Here is a 24,955-nt window from a genome sequence, read left to right on the forward strand (position 1 = left end):
ATGAGAACAGTGTTTCAAGTTTAGACACATGTTTTCCTTTTTCCTTAGCAACTAGGCAAGCTGGAAGTAGCAGCTGAGGATAAGGTCTAGCAAATGGAAAAACTTCCAGGGAGAAGTTAATGTTTGAGATTCAAATAAATGTTATCTATATAATGGCAAATCTTAAATATTTTAACGTGTTTTTCAAAAAGCTTTATTTTTTGGCACAAACATGGTATAAAAGTTGAGAGTTAATATGCAGGCCAGTCTTTGCTCTACTGTTGAAATGATACATGACCTTGAGCAAGTCATTTAACCTTTTTGATGGTGACTTTTCTCTTCTGTCCATACTGTACTATGTATGGTTTCCTAGACTTCAGGGAAATGAAGAAGACTTTGTTTTATTTCCAATTAACTAAAAGTAACTGCCATGCATGTTTGTTGAATTTTATGTTTTTTATATTTTTCTGTACCTTTATAGATTTTCATCTTTAACCTATTAATGTGGTAATTTATATTAGCAGGCTTTTAAAAAAAATATTGAGTTAACCTTGCCTTCTTGGAATAAATCCAATTTACTCATGATATGCAATCTTTTTTTTTTTCAATATAGTGTTGGCTTCAGTTTATAAATATTTTGTTTTGAATTTTTACATCTATAGTCATGAGTGAGATTGGGTTACAATTTTCCCATGTATATTTTTATATTTCCTCAAAAAGTTTGAATAAGATTATTGTTTCTGAACTTATACAACTATCTGGTCTTGTGGGGATTTTTTGTAGGAAGAGTTTTTAAAAGATACTCATTACATTTCTTTAAGAGTTATTACATCATTCAATTATTCTGTTTCTTCTAAGTTTTGGTCATTCATTTTTTTGAGAAATTTCTCTTTTTCTTGCTTCCAAATTAATTGGTATAAAGAACTCATCATATATAATTTTATCTTTTAGATATCTGCTGCATCTGTAGCATCTACTTAAAAAATTTTTTCTTTTAGATCAGGGTCTCACTATGTTTCCCAGGCTGGTCTCGAACTCTTGAGCTCAAGTGATCCACCAGCCTTGGTGTCCCAAAGTGCTGGAATTACAGGCATGAGCCACCACACCTAGCCTGCTTTCTTCTTAAAGTGTTTATTCATTCCTTTTTTCATTCTTACCGGAGATTTGCTCATTTTATTAATCCTTTGAAGAACCAATGGATAGCCTTGTTCATCTTCTATTTTGTTTCATCTTTCATTTCTTTTTTTTTTATGTTCTTTACTTTGGGTTGATTCTGCTGTTACTCTGATAAATTTATAATTAGAATGCTTAGTTTATTAATTTTTGCATTTCTCCTTTTCTTGTAGAATTTTTATAGCTACTTTCCTGAAACTACAGATTTTGATAAGTAGTATCGTTTTCATTATTTCAAACATTTTCTAATTTCCATTGAGATTCCTTCTTGGACCATGGATTACTTAGAAGTGTGTGTGTGTGTGTGTGTGTGTGTGTGTATTTGCATACCTGTATGTCCATATATAGGTGTGGGCACACATACATGTTTTCCAAATGCACAAGTTTGTTTTTCAGTTACCATTTTCTTAATGATTTCTAACTTATATTATGCTCAGATAATTTCCAGATACTTTGTGGACCGGTGCCTGGTCAATTGTTACAAAGGTGTGCTTTCCAGTGCTTAGGTGCAGTGCCTTATTCCCATCTGCCTATAACATTCACCCAACCTGTCTTATTTGCTAAACTTCCATGCAGCATGGACTTTCCCTGATCTCCTCCATCTTGATTGAAATCTCTCACTCCTAAATGTCCTCATTTCCTCCTGGCATACTCCTATTACAGCATTTATCATGGTGTCTTGTATTTATTTACTGCTCTGTCTTCCTTATAAGAAGAGAGACCAAGGACTCTTTGAGGAAGAGGACTCATTGTATTTAAGTGGCAGATCTATTGTTTCTCAACCTCTCTACATGGTAACTTCTATTCATCTTTCAAAATCCAGTTCAAAGGCTCTACTTTTCATTGAGACAGAGTCTTGCCCTGTTGCCTAGGCTGGAGTACAGTGGTGCCATCTCAGCTCACTGGAACCTCCGCCTCCCGGGTTCAAGTCATTCTTGTGCTTCCTGAGTGGCTGGGAGGCTTCAAGCGAGCGCCACCATGCTTGGCTAATTTTGTATTTTCAGTAGGGACGAGTTTTTGCCATGTTGCCCAGGCTGGTCTTGCCTGAGCTCAAGTGATCCACCCACCTTGGCCTCCCAAAGTGCTAGTATTAAAGGCATGAGCCACCATGCCTGGCCAAGACTACTTCTGGTGTGAGGAGTCTGCTGGTCCAGGCACCACACTGGAAGAATCACTGAAGAAAGCAATTTCCATTTGCCCTGTGTGAGGAAAACCCAATTTCCTCATATACCTGGCATGCTTCGAGGTCTCCTTGGTATGATTCCCTTTGTTGTTCCAGACCTCCCTGTTAGTCCTGAGTTTTAAGACCAAAGTTTTTCTACAACCAGTTCAGTTTGCTTCCCCTCCTAGTTGTGCTTCTCCAGTTCCATAGTTCCTTTGAGAAAGAGGTTTTCACCCTAATTCTGTGTACATCCAGTTTACTCCAACCTCAGAGCAAAGCTACTTTCCTCCCATTCCTCTGATCCTCTGACCCAGTTAGTATCTCTAGGGCTCTCTCCCTTCAGCAGGATTTCCCTGATCTCAAGCACCCATGCTTCCCCTTAGTTTCCCAGAACTGACCTCCTATCTGTATAAGCACAACCTGGATTCTCCAGCTCACTGGTTTTCTCACTCCTCTCTCCATTGCTGCTCAGCAGAAAGTCTAGGGATCCAGACCTTCTATGCTGGATCACAGCATCCTGGGAACTTTGACATTCCCCTAATCCATCATCTTTGGCTCTATCCAACTAGCTGCATTCTTTCTGCAAAAGGTTTCGGCTCTTCTTCGCCATGTCCCCACTCTCTGGTCCAAGTCTGAGTTCCACCTTCTCATGCCCTGTAACCCCAAGTCCATCTTCCTGTATGAGATTGCAGATAACACTAGGGCATGCTGCTATTTGATCTAACCTACTTCTCTTTCTCCCAGCCAGGCTGATTACCCCTCAAGGCCATCAAGGCTTTGGGAGGGTAGGGGTTTTATCTTGGGGAAGAACAAAATTAAACTGTGCTCAAATTACTAATCAGTTAAAGTCTTATAATACTATACAATAACATTTACCTCAAACTGAATATTATGTTTTTGATGAATCATAAGGCACTTTAAGTGATTTCAATGCCTTTTGTCATTAGGCAGATTAATTATTGTGGGTAATTGAAAATGCAAAAAAGTGAAATTAGTAAATCTTTCTGGTTGATAGCATGATGGATATATCAGCTTTTCTTCTACTAGAAAGGAGATAAAATAGAGTAACATTAATGTGCTTAATATGGCCTATATTTCAGGTTGTTAATAGTGCTAAAATCTTCCTGACATACAAAACTTAGTGGAATATAATCATAAAAGTCCATTTAATAGTTTTAAAGCACTAATATTAAAATTATTCTATAAAGAAGACTTCAGCCCATAATTAGTGTTCACCACAGTATGCACTAAATCTTTCTGGAGTACCATCCCCATCTATCTAATCAGAAAGTTCTTGCTCTACTAAAAAGATACTCAACAAGTCTACTATATCCAGTTATATTTGTATTTTATCTAGTTTATAGTATTTCTTTGAAGCTTAAAAGTTATATGTCACAGATGCAAAAATAATTTACAGCAACATTCCAAAACACATGTTTTCATAAAACACAACTGATTTATGAAGATAAAAGGATCTCTTTCTTTGAAAATTACTTTCAAAGAGTTTTAGGGTCCAACCACCATTATCATGATTTTCTCCATAGAAGATGGTCTGGTGTAGGGTGCAGTCAATTGCTACATAATTTTTTATCCATCAAGGCTTAATGGAAAGAAGTAAGATGAAAAGGAAATATAAATTTAAAATCTCTGTTCATGGTCTAAATGGCCTGTTATCCAGCCAACTTTCCACTTGCAGAAAGACTTCGTTAAGATACCATTAAGGATGGCATTAAAAATTCTGAGCTGTTCTGAGCTGTAAGTTATGTCTCACATAAATTTTACTTGTGTTCCTTCAGCTCTAATATCTGTATGTAAATATCTATTGTGTTACTTATATCCTGCTATAGGAATATAATGGTACAGACTATTGCAAAATATAGTCCTCAGTTTGAAAAATTCCTTCTTGAAAGCATAAAATTTGATGATTTTTTTTTTTTTTAAAGAGGTCAGGGACTGGAGAGTAATGGGATGGATTTTAATTACTCCTTTAATGCCTTTGTTGAAGTTCTAAATGACAGCCTATTTGGCACAATAGTAAAAACACACCCAGCAATTTCATCAAGACCATGACCTTCCAATCAATGGAGTGTGTGATCTCCAGGATAACTTAGGTCATTTTCTGAAAGAAGCTGCTGTAGCATTTCTTGCCACACTAAACTGCTCCCCTTGGAAGAAGTTTTGGGGCCTGGCCTCTCTAAGTCTCAACCTTTGCTCATGATGGGGCATTTCAGGAAGTAGCATAAATTTTCTTCACCCTAAATATTCCATTTTGATAGTAAAGATTGGTTTCCAGAACTTTCCATTCAAACTAGAAACCACTATCATTTAAAGTCCTTTCATTAGGAAGCTGCTTAGGGTATTCCTTCCATAATGACTTAGTTGGAAACTGCAGAATTCCTTGTTCCTGAATTGGTAAGTGAGGTTTCCAAATAGGCAAGGAGGCATGAAAAATGGGGCACTATCTCCTTCCTAGCCCTTTCCCGTCCACTTTGTTCTTGTTCTCATATCCCCAGCCGTCTCTGGCTCACTCTTGACCTAACTTTGTAAGAGCCGTTCTGGTGGTAGTCAGTGAGTATGTCAGAAGCAACTGGCTTGGAAGATCATTGGCTCAGGATGAAACTCCATTCTTCCCTGAGGCCCTCAGCCTAGGAGCTGGACCTTTATCTACCACCTTCTCTTTGGATCTTTTATCCTATCATCCCCTAATTTGGGTTGATCTCATTGCTGTCTTAATTGCCTGTTTCTCTTTTTGGAATTGATCTGTGTTCCTCATCTCCCAGGCTCTGCTTGACCGCCTCATAGGCCTGCAGTATTCTGTTGCCACCGAAGTCCGGAGGAAAAACACATTTAAGTTCTCATGGCTATATTCTACCAGATAACTCCGTGACTTCAGGCAAGCAGCTGAACCCACTTTGGACTCAGTCTGTTTCTGTGACATCACGGGTTGTCCTGGATCATCTCTAGGGTCTCCTAGAATTTGAAAACTCTAGGAACCATGGAGCCTCTTCCTTTTCTCTCTTCACCCATCCATCTTTTATCTGACTGTTTCCAGCTAATAATCATGAGTGCAAAGTGCTATGACATGCAGGTAAAACTCCACCCATTTCAAAATAAAAACTTGTAAAGATAATAGCAGTTTATTCTTATTTACACCACACTGTATAGTTAGTTACAGAGTGTGAAGGTGGTATGTTCACAGTCTTATTTTATGCCTTTGTAGCTGTGTTGCCAGCATTTGAAGGTAACTCCTCCACATAAGCAGCAGGAAAATGGCCTTTTTTCCCATTCAAAGATCCAAACCACCATCCTTCTTCTTTCTTCTCATGTATAATCACAATGTCACCTGTGAAAATACACCATTAGTTAGACAAATGGGTCTCTGCTGTGAACACATGCCTCAGCCCAATTGATAAGAGTTTTAAGGAGATTCTGCTTCAAGGAGTTACTTGGTTTTGCTGTTTTCTGCACTTGATTCAGATTAAGCCAAATGTATTAAACACCTCTGTATAAAGCAGGCATAATCCAGAGAGTACTAAAAAGAGTAAGATAATGAACAACTGAGATATATCGTAAAATAATTGCTTAAAAACAGGATCACAGCCAGGCACAGTGGCTTATACCTGTAATCCCAGCACTATGGGAGGCCGAGGTTGGCGGATTACTTGAGGTCAGGAGGTTTGAGACCAGCCTGGCCAATATGGTAAAACCCCATCTCTACTAAAAATACAAAAATTAGCCAGGGATGGTGGCACATGCCTATTGTCCCAGCTACTTAGGAGTCTGAGGCAGGAGAATCACTTGAACCCGGGAGGCAGAGGTTGCAGTGAGCCAAGATCACGCCACTGTACTCCAGCCTGGGTAACAGAGCGAGACTCTGTCTCAAAAACAAAAAAAAAAAGATCATGTTGGGTCATATATCCTTATGCTGACTGGCTCACTTTGTAGCTGATAGATTGTCACCAAACTCTTTCTGGGTGTCCGTACTTTGAGGGTTTCACCTGTTGGTGTTTATGATAGTTTGGTGTGTTGACTGCTATAAGCATGTCTCACCAACAGTCATTTCATAAGATCAAGACAATGCCTCTGCATTATTCCTGATTTCAGAGTCCAAAATTTTAACTCACAGCTTTGCAGAGAAATGTAACTCCCCATTCAACAACTTAGACAACCTTATTACAACAATTTGGAGACAATATTTTTTAAAGCAATGATTCAAATGAAGAGAATTCCATAAAGAATTGGACAGAAAACATGGCTCTTGTCATGAAAGTAGAAACATCTGCTCCCTTCAGGATCCAAGAGCTAATTTTTCTTTGGTGTCATTCTGAGGTAATTTTTCAGTCTTCCTTTCATTCTTTTCCTCAGCAATTTTCTTTCTAAGACAAAGGAGACTATCAACTCCTTTTCTACCTTTCCTTGGTCACAAAGGAGATTCTTAAAGGAGATCATTCTCAGTCTAAGTTCTCCCTCTAATGGGTTCTCTCGGGTCAGTAAATTGACGTAATCTATTAACAAGAATTCAAACAAATGATTTCAAATTGTATTGCCTGCTTCCCTATGCCTCCAATGTTGTGTTTTGTTTAAAGAAACTACTTAGAAAATAAAGTATAAGTAGGCTTTACAACCAACAGAGAACTGAAAACAAGATAATCAATTTATTGTAAAGGATGTAATTCAAATGCAGCATCCATGGTGGCCTCTGGGAAGTATGTCTTTTATTCACATAGGAAGAAAAGTAATTGCCTAGAGACATATGACTGGCAAACACTGCAAAGGAAACACCCAATAAACAATCGCAAATGCACAGCATCCCTGTCGTCTGGCTACAAAATGTTATCTTGATTTTCCACTGGCTTTGGGAGCTGTGTCCTGGTCATGGATAATATGCTTTCTCCCACAACATTACTCTTTCTCTCTAAGCCTTCTGTTTCCAGATCTCTGCCTTAGCACTAACATCCAAACGTGGTTTCTAACTGGACATATAAAGAAGATTGAGGCTGGAGACTTTATTCTTTAATATTGTTGTTGTTTATATCATAAACCCACTACATAATACCTTTCCATGTTAAGTAAAAATCTGTGACACAAAGAAGGGAAGAAGAGGGGGGGTCTTACTCTTTTTTTTGAGATGGAGTCTCGCTCTGTCACCCAGGCTGGAGTACAGTGGTGCAATCTTGGCTCCCTGCAACCTACACCTCCCGGGTTCAAGTGATTCTTCTGCCTCAGCCTCACAAGTAGCTAGGACTACAAGCATACGCCACCACGCCTGGCTAATTTTTGTATTTTTAGTAGAGACGGTTGTTCAGGGTGGTCTTGATCTCTTGACCTCATGATCCACCTGCCTTGGCCTTCCAAAGTGTTGTGATTACAGGCATGAGCTACCGCGGCCAGCCAAGAAAGGGGTCTTACTCCTTAGACTAGCTGTAAAAAGCTTTCCTGAGAAGTAAGTGAGACCAGTACTAAGCTGGGAGTCAGCAGACCCAAGTTCTAGAATTTGCACTTACACTAAGTCAAAAGAGGATGTCACTTCACATTCCTGCATGTCTAGCTTCTAAAAAATAAAAAGGTGGGGCACACCTCTAATCACCTTCCATTACTGACATTCTACCCCAGTGTGCAGTGTGATTAGGAGCATGACTGCCTTTCCAGGTGTGATATAGCTGGCCTAGAATTAGAACCAGTACAATGCCATTTTAAAATGGGAAAACTGTTTCCATTCTCTTCACAATGACTGCTAGCCATGGCTTCTCTAAACTACTAAGATTACCTTGCAAAATGCAAAGAGAGGACAAGCTGCATACTTTCTCTTATCTGTAACTGCCAGAATTGCTGGCCTTTGTTTACCAAAGTAAGCACCCCCAGATAATTCCATCCTGGCGCCAAGTAACCTAAAATTATGTGGACCCCACACCTGTCCAAATAATGTATAAACTAATGTTTATCTTGACCTCTGTAAACCACTTAAGTGGCAATCGGAATGACAAAAGTCCCCTGGCCCTTGGAATATCTGGAGCCCCCTCACCCTCGTCTCAGCCTAGGAGGTGATTGACAGCTTTCATTCCCATCTCCGCTCCTCACCCCCACTCCCAAGGTGGTTTTGTGAGTATAAAAAGGTCTTGTCACTCTTCTTTCTCTGCCATGGGTTGGAGAGACGTGAGTCCTCCGTGGTCGCCGGCAATAAACCCTGCAATTTGGCATTCTTTTGTTCTGGTGTTGACTTTCTGTGCTAAGTTCAATGCAACACAGGTTCAAATCCTGCACTGCCACAGCCTGTGACATTAGCCAAAGCACTTAACCTTTCTGTGTGTCAGTTTCCTCTGCTATGAAATGGGAATAAATACCAATAAAACCCTCTAAGGGTTTTATGAATGTTAAATTGGACAATAGGCCTGCAACAACGTCTGGCACATAGTAAACAGAATGTGTTAGCTATTATCGTTTTGCGAGCTTTCATTTTAGACGTGCTTATCTTTCAAGAAGGGTGATTATAAACCTGAACTGATTTGACATGGTAGTAACTCTTAAGGCTGCCATGCTAAGACAGGGTTTTATTCATGTTAAGAATCTCAATATGGGAAGGCAATTAAAATATTTAATATTTGAGAAAGATTCTTACCCTTTTCCAAATTCAGTTCATCATCTTGTCTGGCTTGAAAAGAATATAAGGCCTTGCAAAGTCTGCTGCTGAGCTGGGCCACACCAGGGGCTGGAATAGATTAAGCTGTAATTACTACGCTGTGTTAGCAGGCAAATGAATATGAGCTGAAGCTTTGGTTGTTTAACGGTATGGTGCAGAGTTTCAATATATTAAATTTTTCTCAAAAGGAAAGTTTGTAATTTTACATAATCTTCGTTCCTTGATTCAATAACCATTTATGATGTGCTTTCTATATGTATGGACTACATATGTTATGTAACCGAAAACTATATCATAATACAGGAAATCATAAGTCTATAGAAAAACATCATTGTGTGATAGTAGTAATGAAGATGCCAATATCTTTTTCCATGTGAGCTTAGTTGGCAACACTTAGATAATAGGTGTGGTGGTTGCTTGCATGTTTTGGAAAACATTTACCAGTTTTGCCATTCAGGTATAAAAAGGGGATACTTGGAGCACGTGCATATTATCATCATCCCTAGCTGTGTATGGAACTGTTTCGCAAACAATGCAACAGTGATTCCTTAATATATCATGTGAACCATAATGTCCTGGTTTTACTGAAATTCTTTTTTTTAAACCAATTTCTATTTTTAAAATTAGGTAGTCAAGATCATGGTAATTTATTTGAACATTCAGGGACAGTGACACGTGTGTGTGCTGAAAGATGAAGAGCAGTGTGGTGTGTGGGTGCACAAATGACTGAAGGCAAATGGCTGCTAACAGAGGTTTGTAGGCCGTGAGTCCGAGCCTTGGCAAACAACCTGGATCACCATGTGTCTCGCAGAGAGGACCGGCTTCTCATGGGAGTTTGGAGGAGGCTATGGAGACAGAGCTGCAAAACTTCTCAAAATGGTTTAGGTGTGATTATGTGGATGGCAAATAACAGGCCATTTGATTAAGGTGGATGCCAGTCCTCTGATATCTGTGGCAACTTCTCATATTACAAACTACTTTGCCAAACCTCTATTCTTCTTAACTTCTTCCCATTTTTACATAAAGCTACAGAGTCTAACAAATTAATCAGTCCCGAGGGAAATATAAATTTCCTTAAACAGGTCATTATGGCTCTGAAAATAAAATTTAGAGATACAGGTCAAAGTGGCTCTGAAAATAAAATTTAAATATAGCAACATGCTCTGTCAGTAGGACCCAGGCCAAATGATTCTGGGCATGGGATTACCTGGAGCTGAAGAACTTGGATTGCTCTGCCCACCAGAAGATGCCTTGCTCACAATATTCTCTAATCTCTTCATCAAAAAAGGCCGAGATATTTTCACATAGCTATGAGTATGCTCCTGTTCAAATGGTATAAAAAGTCATATTTTACAACATGATATCATAAACATTCATGAAAATTAACTCTTCTGTAGCTGTGTTTTAGACAGAGTCTCACCCTGTTGTCCAGGCTGGAGTGCTGTGGCATGATCTTGGCTCACTGCAACCTCCACCTCCTGGGTTCAAGTGATTTTCCTGCCTCAGCCTTCCCAGTAGCTTGGATTACAGGTGTCTGCCACCACGCCTGGCTAATTTTTGAATTTTTAGTAGAGACAGTATTTCACCATTGTTGGCCAGGGTGATCTGAAACTCCTGACCTCAGCTGATCCACTGCCTCAGCCTCCCAAAGTGCTGGGATTACAGGCATGAGCCACTGTGCCTGGACTGGAAATTTTTAAATTGAGGGTATAAAATATCAGTAGATTTCTAAGCCCTACTGTGTTTCAGTTTTGAGCTGAGGCCTTAATATTTTCAGAATTATGTAATTACTATACTTTATAGCCTGTATTTCCAATTCTAACCTATGTTTCTAGGTCAGATAGTAACATTCATAGCATTACTTTTACAAATACAAGTTTAGTTGGCTTAATGCAAGTGAAATGATTACAACCCTTTTAAATGACTGAGACTGTTTTCAAGATCTTGAGCCTCTTAGAAAACTGTCCCTTCATCACAAGATGATTACAGCTCCCCCTTCTGATCAGTAACAAAAATAGCCACAAGCAATAGCTACCATAATTCTGCTCATCCACTCCTGAAGAGTGCAGCACTGGGAAAATATGTATATGTGAATTTCCGAGCTCTACTGATGTATTACCTGCATTAGGCACCATGTTAAACAGATGAGACTAATACATACCACAGAATCTTATAGGTCTGTATGAATATTAAAATTAAGTTTAATAGAAATTTTACTATAAAAGCACATTCAAAGGATAAAATTCAGGTATGATGAGTAAGAAGAAATTCGAAGTGTTTTTTAGCTCCTCATAGTAGTTTAGGGTACACAGGATGTATTCAGTTGTGTCTAGCTCTTGTTTGTGCTCAAAAGAAATAAAAACATTTTTATCTTATTAGGTGTATGAATAATAATGCCACATAGAATTTCTAACAGCTTTTTTTTCCCCTGATGCTACTTTAAGCCACTCCACCCAGCAGGCCCAATCAGGATATCACATCCAGTCTCTTGAATGTTACCTTTTCCCTCCACCTGAAGATGGAGTTACTACAAGGATGGCTGGGTTGAGGTCTTTGCTCAAGTTCTGCTAATGTTGATGACAGTTTGTAGGAGTTCGCTTCCAATAGGTCTAGCTTCAAATTGTTCTGTGGATACATCATTTGGCCATGTGAGCAAATTTCTAGAAAATGAGGCACAACTGGATAGGAATATTAGAATAACTTTCAAAATAACAAAGAGGTTAGAAAAGTATACATTTAACTGATACAGATATTCATGGAAAATGCCAAAGAGGAAAAAAAATGGGGGAGAAATCCCTTTAAGCAGTCTCGAGGAAGGTTTTAGTTGTTGAGTGTGTCTAAGTATGTACTCTGGGGGTAAATAGGAAATCTTGGTAATATATTAGTATTTTATGGCAATGAAGAGCTTTTACTCAATATTCTGCTGAGGGATGAGAAAAGGAATAAGTGTTGATTGTAGAAAGTAGATTTTTGGTGGTCTGTGAAGGTGAGCCATCAGTGCTCAGTATTGTGAACAGAATTGAATTAACATCAATAGAATCAAATGAAATTGTGAGCTTCGTTCATTCTTTGAGAGGGTGAGGTCTTATATTATGCAGAAAGTTTACAGGAACACTTTTGGAAACCGGGAAGGATATTCGACAGTACTTGGGTATAAGAATAATAAGTCAAGCTAAAGATACACTCCTAGTCTCTGTCTGTTGTTAATTTGACCTTGAACTAGAAACTTTATAATTAACTTGTCAGGCTGGGTCCAGCCAGTGTGAATCACATAACAGAATCTAAGCATTGGAAGGATCCTGTTTATCCAGCCCCCTCCTCACCATTATTCCTCTCACCCCCACACCTCCAGCAAGAGAATTCCTAACGCTAATACCCCTGCCAGGGTGTCACAGCCATGGACAGAAGACGTCCAATTGGTGGAGAAGGTCTCTAATTATTGGAGCAATCCACTGCATTGTGGGGCAGGCGTAAGACAAAACTGAAAGCTCCCCATGCCTTCTACCATTAGACCTTCACTTGATAGTATCATAGAGCACATCTAGCTCCTTTTCTATGTGGCCCTCTTTCTAGTATCTAAAGACAGTATTTAATCTAAGTTCCTCCAGTTTTCTCAACAATTTCTCCTATAACATTGCTTGTGAACATTCTTGATGCAAATATGGCACTTCAAGGACCAAGATACAATGAAATAAGGAATAATTTAAATAAAAGAGTTTCCTCATCTAAGAAACCTTCCCTGGGTAACCCAAAAACTACCAGTATCACTGGTGTCTGTCTACCCAGCTGCAGAGCGTGTGTAATGAAATCATGCGGATATTTGGCATTCATCACTTAATGGTTCATAGTTGCTCCTTTACCAGATCATAAATGCTGGAAATACCAGGGTCAGATGCTCTCCCTCCTTGTGTCCTCCACTCTGTGCTTCATGTGAGAGGACCCAGATGATCCTAATACATGTATGCTGGTATTGACAATGACAAAATTCTGCTCAAGGACAGCCAAAGGAATAAATGTATAACCCAATGGCCTCATGAAATGCTCTTTTTGACTTTATTTTGGCAAATATAATTTGCACTGCATTAGTTAACTAAACAGTTTGTATGGTCACAGAAAATGTCCTACGGTCTGCTTTATAATTTCATAAAGATTGCAGCCACACATCATTGCAGGTATGTTAGACCTCTGTTCCCATGTGCACACAATGCAGGCCTTTCTTTTCACAAGAAGCGTTAGGCTTGTTTCTGCAACATCACCCCACTCAAGAAAGCCTTTTTAAAAACTAGGTCAGAGGTACCTCACTGCATCTGTCTTCTTTCACCAAAAAACTATTAAAATTGCCAATCTGGGAACAATTATCAGGTACCTACACTCACAAGAGAGTTAGGCTATAAGCAAGGAAAAGAAAATGCCCAGATTCCTATATCCTTCAAAACACTGCTAAAGGCCAGGCATGGTGACTCATGCCTGTAATCCCAGTGTTTTGGGAGGCCAACGCGGGCAGATCACCTGAGGTTGGGAGTTCGAGACCAGCCTGACCAACATGGAGAAACCCCGTCTCTACTAAAAATATGGCATGTGGTGGCATATGCCTATAATCTCAGCTACTCAGGAGGCTGAGGCAGGAGAATCGCTTGAACCCAGGAAGCTGAGGTTGTGGAAAGCTGAGATCATGCCATTGCACTCCAGCCTGGGCAGCAAGAGGGAAATTCCATCTCAAAAAAAAAAAAATTGCTAAAAGATTTATCTCTTTGAATGGTTCTCAGATTAACCCCAGTCCACTCCTGATCTCTAATCACAGCAGAAGAAACCCATATGTTGCCCACTGGTGCTATATATCTGTTCATTTGTATTCCTATGTAAAATTCATCAGCTTTTTTTAACTATCCCTTTCATGTGAGTTCCTCTGAAGTGACCAAAATGTCCATCAATCCCCACGAATGTCTATGGGGCTAGAATTCACGCAGTCAGCATGAAGGCCAGGAGGCCCACCTCCCTGCCTCTTCTACCATCTCCCCACCCCAATTCCCACCCTCAAAGAACCTCGCCTGCAAAGTTGCTCCTGGTTTCCCAAGAAGCTTTTGCCTCACACCTCAGACTGCCCTCTTTCCTCTGTGCAGCAATGTCCTCCCTTTCTCCTGTTATTCTCCAATAACCTTGACATCAGCAGAGGGATGAATGGAAAATACCATCTTTATAAAAAAGACTAGTTTTTGAGCTCCTCCTGTGAGCACTGTGCTAGCATTTACTAGATAATATTTCACCCTTTCAAAAGCCCCATGAGGTAGGAACCAATATCACCATTTTGCAGGTGAGAAAACTAAAGTTGCCCCAGGTCCCTGTAAACAGCAGAGCTAAATCTAAATACAGGCCTTTCTGAATGCAGACCCTGTGTTTCCTGTCACTCGCTTTTCTAAACTGGGTTAAAGTGCACATGGTTTCTAGGCCCTTAAAGAAAGACTCTGTTTTGGAGAATACTATTTTAGACACAATTCTTTTACAAGGACACCACAGCAAACATTTCTAGGTAGTTGATTTTTCCAGATCCCTTAAGTGACTTATGAAGCTGACCCTATAAGCTCTCCCACTAGATTTTTCTGTGTCATGAGAAAGGAAAGGCAAACAAAGCCAAGTGAACCAGAAACAAGTATTCTAAAAATAACTCTTTCATCACTAAATCTAGGGAACTGCTCTCTGCAAACATTTACCTCATCCATTAACGCTGCTGTGTCTTTCTGGCTCTTTGCATCGGAGAAGGAGGAGTTGCTGGAGTATGTATTAAGCATTCGTTCCAGGCCTGAAAATGAAATCATGTTCTCAGTCACCTTTCACACTATCCTAGTAGAACATAGCTGGGAGTCAGTCACTTTCAAAGGGAGCCTGAATTTAGAAGTGAAACCAGTGGGATTTCTTTCTTTTATCTTTTCTTTTTTTAGATGGAGTCTTGCTCTGTTGCCCAGGCTGGAGTACAGTGGCACGATCTCAGCTCACTGCAACCTCTGCCTTCCAGGTTCAAGCAATTCTCCTCCTTCAGCCTCCTGAGTAGCTGAGATTACAGGAGTGTGCTACCACGTCCAGTTATTTTTATATTTTTAGTAGAGATGCAGTTTCACCATGTTGGCCAGGCTGGTCTCTAATATCTGACTTCATGATCCATCCACCTTGGCTTCCCAAAGTGCTGGGATTATAGGCATAAGCCACTGTACCAGCCACCGGCAGGATTTCTTAAATGGCTGAGGGAGTTTCTGCAGGTAGTTCTTAATAAATTTGACCTAATGATAAATGAACTGTTCCTTTACCTTTCTCTTCATTTAATGAAATTTGAGAAATGCTGCTGCTTAAAGCATCTGGACTGTTATTTTTCCAGATGTGATTTTGAATCTTTCAGTCAAACCATTCTAGAAATTGCTAACACCCGTGTTGGCCTCTTCCTCATTATGGTATTCACATCACTAAATATTTTTTATCTTGAATTTGCTCTCCAGTATTCTACTACAGTGAGTTACTGTAGTCCATATAAAACAAGCTACTGTGTAGACATTAGAATCACAAGTGTGGAGCCATTTTTGTCATCTGTGTTGCTTTAGAGCTGCTTCACATTCTAACATGCCTAATTTCTAAATACAGAATTTAATTTGAGTGATTTTTACATTGTTTCAAAATTCAAAAGAAACAGCCCACAAAAAACCTCCAAAACTCTTGTGCACAGGAGGTTTTTCCATGTTTTAAACCAAACACATCGTCTCTCATTCTAGCCAATTTCAGAAACACAGTGAAAATGCTACATTTCTAAAAACAGTTGTATAATACTTATATAGATTTCATAAATAGACCAAAATGTTATTTTCCTTTTTTCTTTTTTTTTGGCTTTCTCTTTTCTTCTTTTATATATTTTTTTAATTCACACAATTTAGGTTTGATATATGGTTGTTTAAATGAGATGACCCCTGCCAAATAGCAAAAGCAATTAATCCTAACTCTAAATGAAACCTCTGAGCATAATATGGTCCCTTTTCTGGCCATTTGAAGAGACAGTTACACACCTTCCTTGTCTTTTGAGGCTTTTTCAATGTCTCTCTGCAGTCTCAATAATTTTGGTTTTATTAAAGACTTTCGTCTCTCTTTATCCATTGCATTGTTAAGGTCTTCTTCCTTTAGGAAAAAAGAAGGATGTCTAACAAGGGGGAGGAAGTAAAAGTTGCTTTTCCCTGTCCATACTGACACTTTCACTGGCTGCATTTAATTTTAACTTTATAAAAGAAAAAAAAATATTAAGCAGGATAATCTTTAGTTTTACACACATTGTTCTACCTGTTTCACAACTTGTAAGTCACATAGCCAAGTACTTTTCAATAGAGCAAATTATTCTTTGAGAATGAACCCTTACTATAGTTAGTTCAGTTTCTTGACAAATCTATTCATTATATACTTACTGCTTCCTTATTTACCTTTGTTCAAGTTAGAGTCGTTTAATGGCCCAAATGTAATATGTATGTGCTTTGGGCTGTGACTGCCTCAGGAGTGGAAGACGTTTTTACTGAGTTCTGTGTTGGCAGAACTGGGAATATGTGAGCTAAAACACATATGCTCTGCCCAGAATGGGTTTATTATTTAGTTAGGCCTTGAAGCACAACATTAAAGAAACTAGCAATACCAGACCACATGCATTCACAAATGGTACAGACACCATGAGTGGAGGCAGAGGCAGCTGACAGTTTTAAGGAGGCAAGAAGACATCACTGTCCAGTCAAGGAAAGAAGGCAAAGGGCACTCCAGGTGGGAGAACTGGCAGGAGCAAAGGGCAGAGGGAGGACTGTGGGAAATGTATCAGGAACAATAAAGTCACCTGTTGCATGAGCAAAAAAATAGTGGAAGAAAAAATTGTTCAGGGATTTGAGACTAGATTTTAGGGCTGAAGTAGGAATTTAATAACATAGGGCATGAGGAATCATTCATGATGTCTGAGCTTTCACATGCATTATTTCAACAATTGAATAAGAAAAGGAATAGGATGGTAGGGTTGCAGTGAGGAAGTTGCTAAACATGAGTGTGGCAGAGGAACAGAAACCCATGGAGAAAGAAGGGAACTAATGACTCAAGATGGGAGGAAAGGATGCAGGCTTCTCTGATAAGGAAGGAGAAAAATTATGATCCCGGCTGAGAGATTACCTTTAGATAGAACTTCACAAACAAGAAGTGTGAGGATTTAGAGCAAAAGGAATAGCCTCTATAAAAACATATACAGATAAAAAAAATGTTTATATATTTTGCATTGTACATTACAAAAGTTTCTTTATATTCTAGGCCAGGTGTGGTGGTTCCCATCTTTAATCCCAGCACTTTGGGAGGCCGAGGTGAGTGGATCACTTGAGGTCAGAGGTTTGAGACCAGTTTAGCCAACATGGTGAAATCCTGTGTCTACTAAAAATACAAAAAATAGTCATGCATGGTGGTGTGCACCTGTAATCCCAGGTACTTGGGAGGCTGGGGCAGAAGAATGACTTAAACCCAGGACACAGAGGTTGCAGTGAGCCGACATCATGCTGCTACACTCAGCCTGGGCCACAGAGTGAGACTCCATCTCTAAATAAATTTTTAAAAGTTTCTTTATATTATTTATTACACACAACTCCTACAACTCAATGGTTGGTTTTATTTTCCTCATTTTACCTGTAACACAGAGAAATATAAAAGAAGGCCCAAGTTGAAACAGTTAGTCTTCCGTTTTTTTTGTTTTTTTGAGACAGTGTCTTGCTCTGTCAACAGGCTGGAGTGCAGTGGTGTGATCACTGCAATCTCTGCCTCCCAGGTTCAAGCTATTCTCATGTCCCAGCTTCCACAGTAGCTGGGATTACAGGCACCCACCACCACACCCAGCTAATTTTTATATTTTTAGTAGAGACAGGGTTTTGCCATGATGGTCAGGTTGGCATCTAACTCCTGAAATCAGGTGATCCACCCACCTCAGCCTTCCGAAGTGTTGGGATTATAGGCGTGAGCCACAGCACCTGGCTTGTGTTCCCTCTTAAGACCCACCTACTTTGACTCCAAATTCTCTACCATTCCTTCACATGTCAGCACATAGCTGAGGCCCAAGCTGACATCACACCCCCAAATAAACTCTGACTAAACTGCTAAGATGGCTAACTAAAACTGTTAGCCCTTCCCCGTTGAAGGCATGCGAGTCAGAACATAGCTCCCATACTAGTCTAAGGCTTCCCTTGGTTTGTTTAGGGATGTCTATTGTTTAAACATGTATTTTCAGTGATACTTTACTCCTGGGTCAATTTCAGGATGGGGTATATTGCCATAATTTAACTGTTAAATTTGTCCTCTTTTAAAGATTCATTAGGAAGAAGGTCAGTACTGGAGGAGGCATATAAAATTAAAGATACAATCTTTTGAACATGGTATTCACGGTAACCTTACAAATATTTTCACCAGGTCACCAGCCCTCCAATTTTTGCACTCAGATTGGTCTGTTTGTTGTACCCTGGTTCATGCAAATTTTGTAACAGTGGATAAAAACCAGCCTACACATACTGACAATGACTATAAAGTCAGACATTGGGGTACTTTGTTTTAAAGATGTCAAGAAAATACTATTCACTCATTTTGAGACACCGTCCTTTCTCTTAGACAGCAGATACATGGTTGTGAGTTCTAACACAGTGAAGTTTTATAGAAACCAAAAATTTCCCTGAACATGCCAATAAATGAAAAGTCTTCATGGCTGCCTACTTACACTTTGGTAGAACGCTAGTCAAATTTTCAGGAAAATAACCCTTATTTTATTGACAGGTTATTTGATGGGGGCATTTTTATTATTCTTTGTAAGAAAGTAGTAGATTTATATTATTGTACATTTTTCCATCTCAGGCCCTGACTACATTATTTGGAAGAAAACAGGCGCTTTCCCAATGGAATCAAATTATTTCCACTCCCATTTCTACCTTGTTTCTGCGTTGAATGGACGTTGATAGCTAGTATACTTCTCCTTTGTCAGGATAGACCAAAAAAAGACTTAATAAAAAATAGCTGGCTGTTTGTTGCTGTCTGAACGGTCGGGAAAGGGAAAGCCAGTCAGGATTTACTGCTGTGCCTGATTTAATCGCCTCTCCCTTCTACCCTTACCTCTTGTTGCCTGATCAGAGGTCCAGGGAGGTCAGCTTCAGCTGTACTTTTAATCCTAGGGAGGACATGACCAATGGGCTTGTTCTCCATATCAGAGAAGAATGACACCCCTAATCTGGAGCTTGAAATCCAGAATAAAATATGGCAGAGGACCCAGGGAAACACTATCAGGAATTCTTTCTGCAGATTTTGGTAATTAATAATCAGCTCCTAGAACACTACGATTAAGAATTTGGCGGTAGCAGAGTCCAAAATCTTTGAGGCTTGAACCAGAAGGACAAAAAATTTGCCCCAAGATAGCAAAGAGGCAACACACTTGGACTCTCACCAGGGACACTGACCAGTTTTCAGCAAAAACACCAGCAGCAGAATCACCCAAATGCCCTCAAAATAAGCCTCCAGTAATCTGGTCCCAAGGTTTTCAAGGGAAGAGACCAGGAAAAATGCTGATAGTGACTCCTACCTTCTGGAACACATGCCTTTGGGTGATCTCCCCTCACACCCACCCTCAAGTATGGGCTGCACTTATTGACTTGCTTCTAGCAAATAGAATATATGATGAGATGTTACTTCTGAGATTAGCTTACAAAAGACTGTAATTTCTTGGGCATCTGGCTCTGTCTGTCTTGATCATTCATTCTGTGGGGAGCAGGCTGAGACATGGAGAGACCCATATGGCAAAAAAATGATATCTCCAACCAACAGCAGCGAGGACCGGAGGCCTGCCAACAGCCCTGTGAGTCAGCTTGGAAGTGAGTCTTCTGCAGAAAGAGCCTGGAGGTGTCTGCAGCCCAGCCGAATACCTTGATTGCAGCCTGGGGAGGGGCTCAGAGACACCCCACTAAGCCACAACTGAATTCCTGGCCCACATAAACTATGAGATTAATACATGTTTGTTTTAAGCCATTATTTTGGTGGGGGTCGGGGCGGTAATTTGTTACATAGCAATTGGTGCAGACAACCAATTTAAGCACCACGTGATATACAGTGATTAATTATAGGTTGTTGAAACATGTCTGCCTAGCACTACTTTTATAGAAGACCGAATAAGGAAGATTCTGTTTAACCCTGCTTGACTTTCTTTCCTTCTAGAGAATACCAAAGAAATGTTTCCATTGCCCAGTTTGTAAACCAGAACGCTGTTTGTTTGTTTTTTTTAATTTATTTATATAGGCTATGAGAAATCATTTTCATTTATAAAACATAATATTTACTTTCAATTTTTTTCAATGTTAAGTCCCTCAGTACCTAAGATCCTCCATTAATGTTGCTTTTTCTTTTTTTGCTATTTCATACTTACAAAGTAATCTGTTAATAGGAACTCAGATTTGTTTTCTGTAGATAAAGTTGCAGTTTCTTCCATTAGAGCCTGGATATCTTTTTCAACATCTATCTTGCTGATGGCACAGTGAATCTGCGAATGGCACTGCAATGTCAAGGGGAACAGAATAAGGTTGTCGAAGAAAGGTTTCTGCCCCTTCTTACCAGGCACACCAGAATGGAGAGATCGTCTCTACTCACTGTGGTCAGGGTTTGACCAAAGAGAGAAATATGTTGGCTGTACTGGTTTAAGTTATTGCATAAGAGTTGAATTCTTTCCTTCTCCAGCTCCAGGATGCTCTGAAAAGAATGAAAATCGGGGTAAGATCAGTCAGTTGTTATGAAAAGGGACATCACTCATCAACCACTGACACATCTGAAGACACACTGAGCAAATTCTCATGATTAGCCTCTTGACTATGTCATATCCACACCACAGTGGAGGGAGATTCCCAGGAGAGGAATGTGTCTTGTTATCTGTCCTATTACCTTCCTTGAAGAGTGATTTAACTCACACACTTTCCCCAGGCCCTTCTGACCCAAAAGGCATATAGGCAGATGCTGTGGGTTATCTAAGTTCACAAGGAAAGGGGAGAAAAGAAGAAAAGGAAGCATTTGAGACACATATATGAATTCTAGAGGAGAGTGAATCCCAGAAAAGCCCATATCCAAATCTTGGAAATGCATTTAGACACTCAGTAGTTTCAGAATTGTTTATAGTACATACAAGGCATTCTGCTAGTCTTCAGGGAAGAGAATGACAAGCCACAAATTCTCTGTTTAAGGAGATTATTTAACAAGAGAAGAACCCCAAAGTCTTATCAATTCATAATCCTACCTAAAATTAGGCCTGGGAGTCAGAGTCCACTGTTGGCAAGTGGGAACATAGCCTCTTTATTTTGTGAGATGACAGAAGTTTTATTATTAGACTCATGACTTTTCAGGTAGGAAGGGTAAATAAGAAAGTGAGGGGAATCACATTTGCCTTGTTAGCTATTAACATTTTAGAGGCCGGGCATGGTGACTCACGCCTATAATCCCAGTACTTTGGAAGGCTGAGGCAGGCAGATCACCTGAGGTCAGGAGTTTGAGACCAACCTAGCCAACATGGTGAAACCCTATCTCTACTAAAAATACAAAAATTAGCCAGGCATGGTGGTAGGCGCCTGTAATCCCAGCTACTCAGGAGGATAAGGCAGGAGAATCCCTTGAACCTAGGAGGCAGAGGTTGTAGTGAGCTGAGATCATGCCACTGAACTCCAGCCTGGGCAACAAGAGTGAAACTCTCTCAAAAAAAGACAAAAAAAGTTTGAAAATGTTAGTTATTAGACCCCTGCCAATTGAGTTGCTGACTGGTGGTTTTTAGAGAGGGCAGAAAGGTTTAGCAACTAAGCATTTTTATAGAAGGCTGAGTCAGGTGGAGTACTCAGAGATTTCAAGGCTATGTGGGGGCAGCATGAAGTTACTGGGTATGTGCCCAAGGGAGTTTGGGCTTTGATGGAGGTGGCAGATGTCTAAGACAAAATTCTTCCCATCTTTTTTTTTTTTCAATAAAAACAAGGCCTGGCTGGGTGCAGTGGCTCACACCTATAATCCCAGCACTTTGGGAAGCCAAGGTGGGTACATCACCTGACGTCCAGAGTTTGAGACCAGCCTGGCCAACATGGCAAAACCCTGTCTCTACTAAAAATACAAAAATTAGCCAGGGCAGTGGCACGCATCTGTAGTCCCAGCTACTCAGGAGACTGAGGCAGGAGAATTGCTTGAACCCAGGAGGTAGAAGTTGTAGTAAGCTGGGATCGCACCACTGCACCCCAGCCTGAGGGACAGAGTGAGACTCTGTCTCAAAAAAAAAAAAAAAAAAAAAAAAGCCTGGACATTCATCCTTTTATCCAGAGAAGACCAGCTCAGTTGCTCTCATACCCACCATCCCAACTCCTCCATCCCACAAAGAGCTCCAGCAATCATCTTTCATGAACAAGGCTTTGGGCAAAATTGGTGGGTAACATGGCCATAGGGAAGAAGAAAGATGGGTATGTCTCAAGGCCCTTGGCAGGGCGAGGGAGGTGAGAATGGAGAGTGACAAAGATCACTGGATTCTCCTTGCTCACCTCTTGGCATGCCCACAGGAGCCCATTGGCCTGATCCAGTATGGCATTCCTCTATATCCCTGCGTTGTTAATTTACCTATGGTATATGATGATTAACATTCTAAAAAATTTCTTTATACTTTTAATTCTGGTAAAATTTACATAATATGACATGCCATTTTTTCCACCGTAAGCATCCATTTCAGTGTCATTAACTGCATTCACGTTATTGTTCAACTGTCACCACGATTCATCTCTAGAACTTTTTTCATCCTGCAAAAGTAAACTGTACCCATGAAACAACAACTTCTCATTTCCCTCTCCCTGCATCCCCTAGCAATCACCATTCTACCTTCTCTGTGAATTTAACTCCTCTTGGTACCTCCTACAAGAGGAATCCTACACTATTTGTTCTTTTGCATCTGGCTTATGTCACTTAGCATAATGTCTGCAAGGTTCATCCATGTTGTAGCATGTGCCAGAATTCCCTTCCTTTTTGGGTGAACAATATTCCATGGTATGTGTATACCACATTTTGTTTTTTGGTATATAGTCATTTGAACATCACTTGTAAATGAAAGTAGTAAAAGGCTCAGGCAGTAACTATGAACATTGATGCCAATCACATGCAGCTTTAGATTTTGTGCAAGTGTCCTGACATTTGGATCAGAAGCCTGGAGCAGTGCCCTTGTGGCAATCTTAGTTGCCTCTGAAGCTGCACAATTTTCATATGTCAATGGGAGTCGAATGCATTTGTTTATGATGGCAGTCTCCTGAGGCTTTCACAAAATTGTAGGCATCAGTCATTTGAATGTGGCTGGCTGCCCTTTCTCCCAGATAAAGGATTAAAGACACAGAACAGCCTATCAAATGTTTTGCTTATTCAAGGGCAGAATTGATATGCCTCATAACAAATATGTAAAACAAATTCTGCTCAGTTGTTTGGGTCTCCTATGTGACAATCTTCAAAAAGAAGTCCTTACCCTATAGAAAAAGATATAGAAAGCAGCTCTTCTGTTTCAGCCTATGAGCAAAAGACAAGAGAAAATAAAAGCCAGGTTTTAGAACACATTGCATCCCTAGAGGGCAGGTGTTTCCTTACTTTGACAAGGGCTGAACCACTAGCATCAATCTGAGACTAGAATAACCAGTGTCCTTAGTGACATGGTAATGCTTAACAGATTTTAATTACATTTCAGGGAAATCATTAAAATGATCTATGTTTGCTCATGAAAAGAGGAGGAAATAAATTCCACTGTGCAAAGGAGAGATCCATATCTCATTTCATGACTTGCTACTTTCTATTATCTTGTTCTTTTAATATAAAATAGATGGTAGAGAAGCAAGATACTCTGGAAGGCCTCAAACTGACCTCTTAAGGTTCCACAATAGTACATATGAAGGAAGTGTGGTCAAGGAGTTATCAAGAAAGATTCAGATTTCAGCAGATTTAGAGCCTGTCTGGGCTGCAGCCATCATGACAATTTATGTCCTTCATTCGTTCCCTTCAGTTCCTGCTGTCCTGGCCTTTGGTCTGGTGCTACAGGAAGGGCTCAAAGGGGTTTTGTTTTCATTTAAATGGCTGTCATAGAACTGATAAAAGAAATATTCTCTTTCTAGAGCAGACAACTCTCAAACTTTAGAATGCCTAGACCCCTCTTTATAAATCATTCAGAGGTTCTGATTGATTAAGAGGCTCCCAGGTCTAGGGAGGCGCTCAGGAATCTGATTTTAAAAAGCACCCCAGGTGCTTGGAGACATTGTCCTAGGTCCACAATGGCCCACAAAACATACAGTTTAAAATCATAATTCTTCCACCCAGAGGTGACTGTTACTAACATACTGATATATTTCAGTCTAGGTATGTGTCTATGTATGATTTTCTCTTCTAGTTATCTATCAAATTTAAAATTCCATCTTTTCCACTTTACATGTATGTGAACAGCAGTTTCCCCTGCCATTAGTCTCTGAAAATACCACCTTAATTATTTCATAATCATCCATTTTGCAGGCGTGTGGTGATCCATCTAGTCATCCCTTTAATGTTGGACATTTGGGATGTTTCCTGCCTTTTACTTTTAACGTGTTTCAAATAGAAATCTGGGTCTGGTTTGTCAGCTACTTCCTCAAGACAGATTTGTAGAAAGAAAACCACCTTTTTCAACAGAGTCCTAGGAAAGAATGAATCCCTACTGTCCTGAGGCATCCATTGTATGTAACGAGTTGTCATTTGTCTGCATCTAGAGTGGGACTACTCAAGTGCCATCCTTGGGAGAGCTGAGAAAACAGCCACTCAAATCATTTTCTGTGTCCTGGGGTTTAGAGGAGGAACACTGGTTGAGAAAGGGAATATTTTTAAGGCTCTTGACACATATTGCAAGTGGCTTTTTAAAATAATTCCTTGAGTAAGTACTTTAGTGTGAAGCATTTGATTCTTTGTAATTCTTGGTAGTATGGCTA

The 24,955-nt window shown here is 39.9% G+C and overlaps 1 protein-coding gene across 4 annotated transcripts in view; it reads right to left on the minus strand.

Moving 5' to 3' along the window:
- Positions 1-5,435: 5,435 nt before the first annotated feature.
- Positions 5,436-24,955, minus strand: part of NOSTRIN (nitric oxide synthase trafficking) — a 63,751-nt gene continuing 44,231 nt past the window's right edge. For all 4 annotated transcript variants that reach the window (XM_008998762.6, XM_008998761.6, XM_002749299.8 and 1 more), the window contains 8 exons: positions 20,607-20,705; positions 20,386-20,511; positions 15,995-16,103; positions 14,660-14,748; positions 11,451-11,576; positions 10,159-10,273; positions 8,931-9,020; positions 5,436-5,657 (listed from right to left, as the gene is read on the minus strand). In XM_008998762.6, the coding sequence (XP_008997010.1) occupies positions 5,521-5,657; positions 8,931-9,020; positions 10,159-10,273; positions 11,451-11,576; positions 14,660-14,748; positions 15,995-16,103; positions 20,386-20,511; positions 20,607-20,705 (891 nt within the window). In that variant the 3' untranslated portion in view covers positions 5,436-5,520. The remainder of the gene's footprint in view (positions 5,658-8,930; positions 9,021-10,158; positions 10,274-11,450; positions 11,577-14,659; positions 14,749-15,994; positions 16,104-20,385; positions 20,512-20,606; positions 20,706-24,955) is intronic.

This window comes from Callithrix jacchus, chromosome 6 (genome assembly GCF_049354715.1).
Source record: "Callithrix jacchus isolate 240 chromosome 6, calJac240_pri, whole genome shotgun sequence".
NCBI classification, from domain to species: Eukaryota; Metazoa; Chordata; class Mammalia; order Primates; family Cebidae; genus Callithrix; species Callithrix jacchus.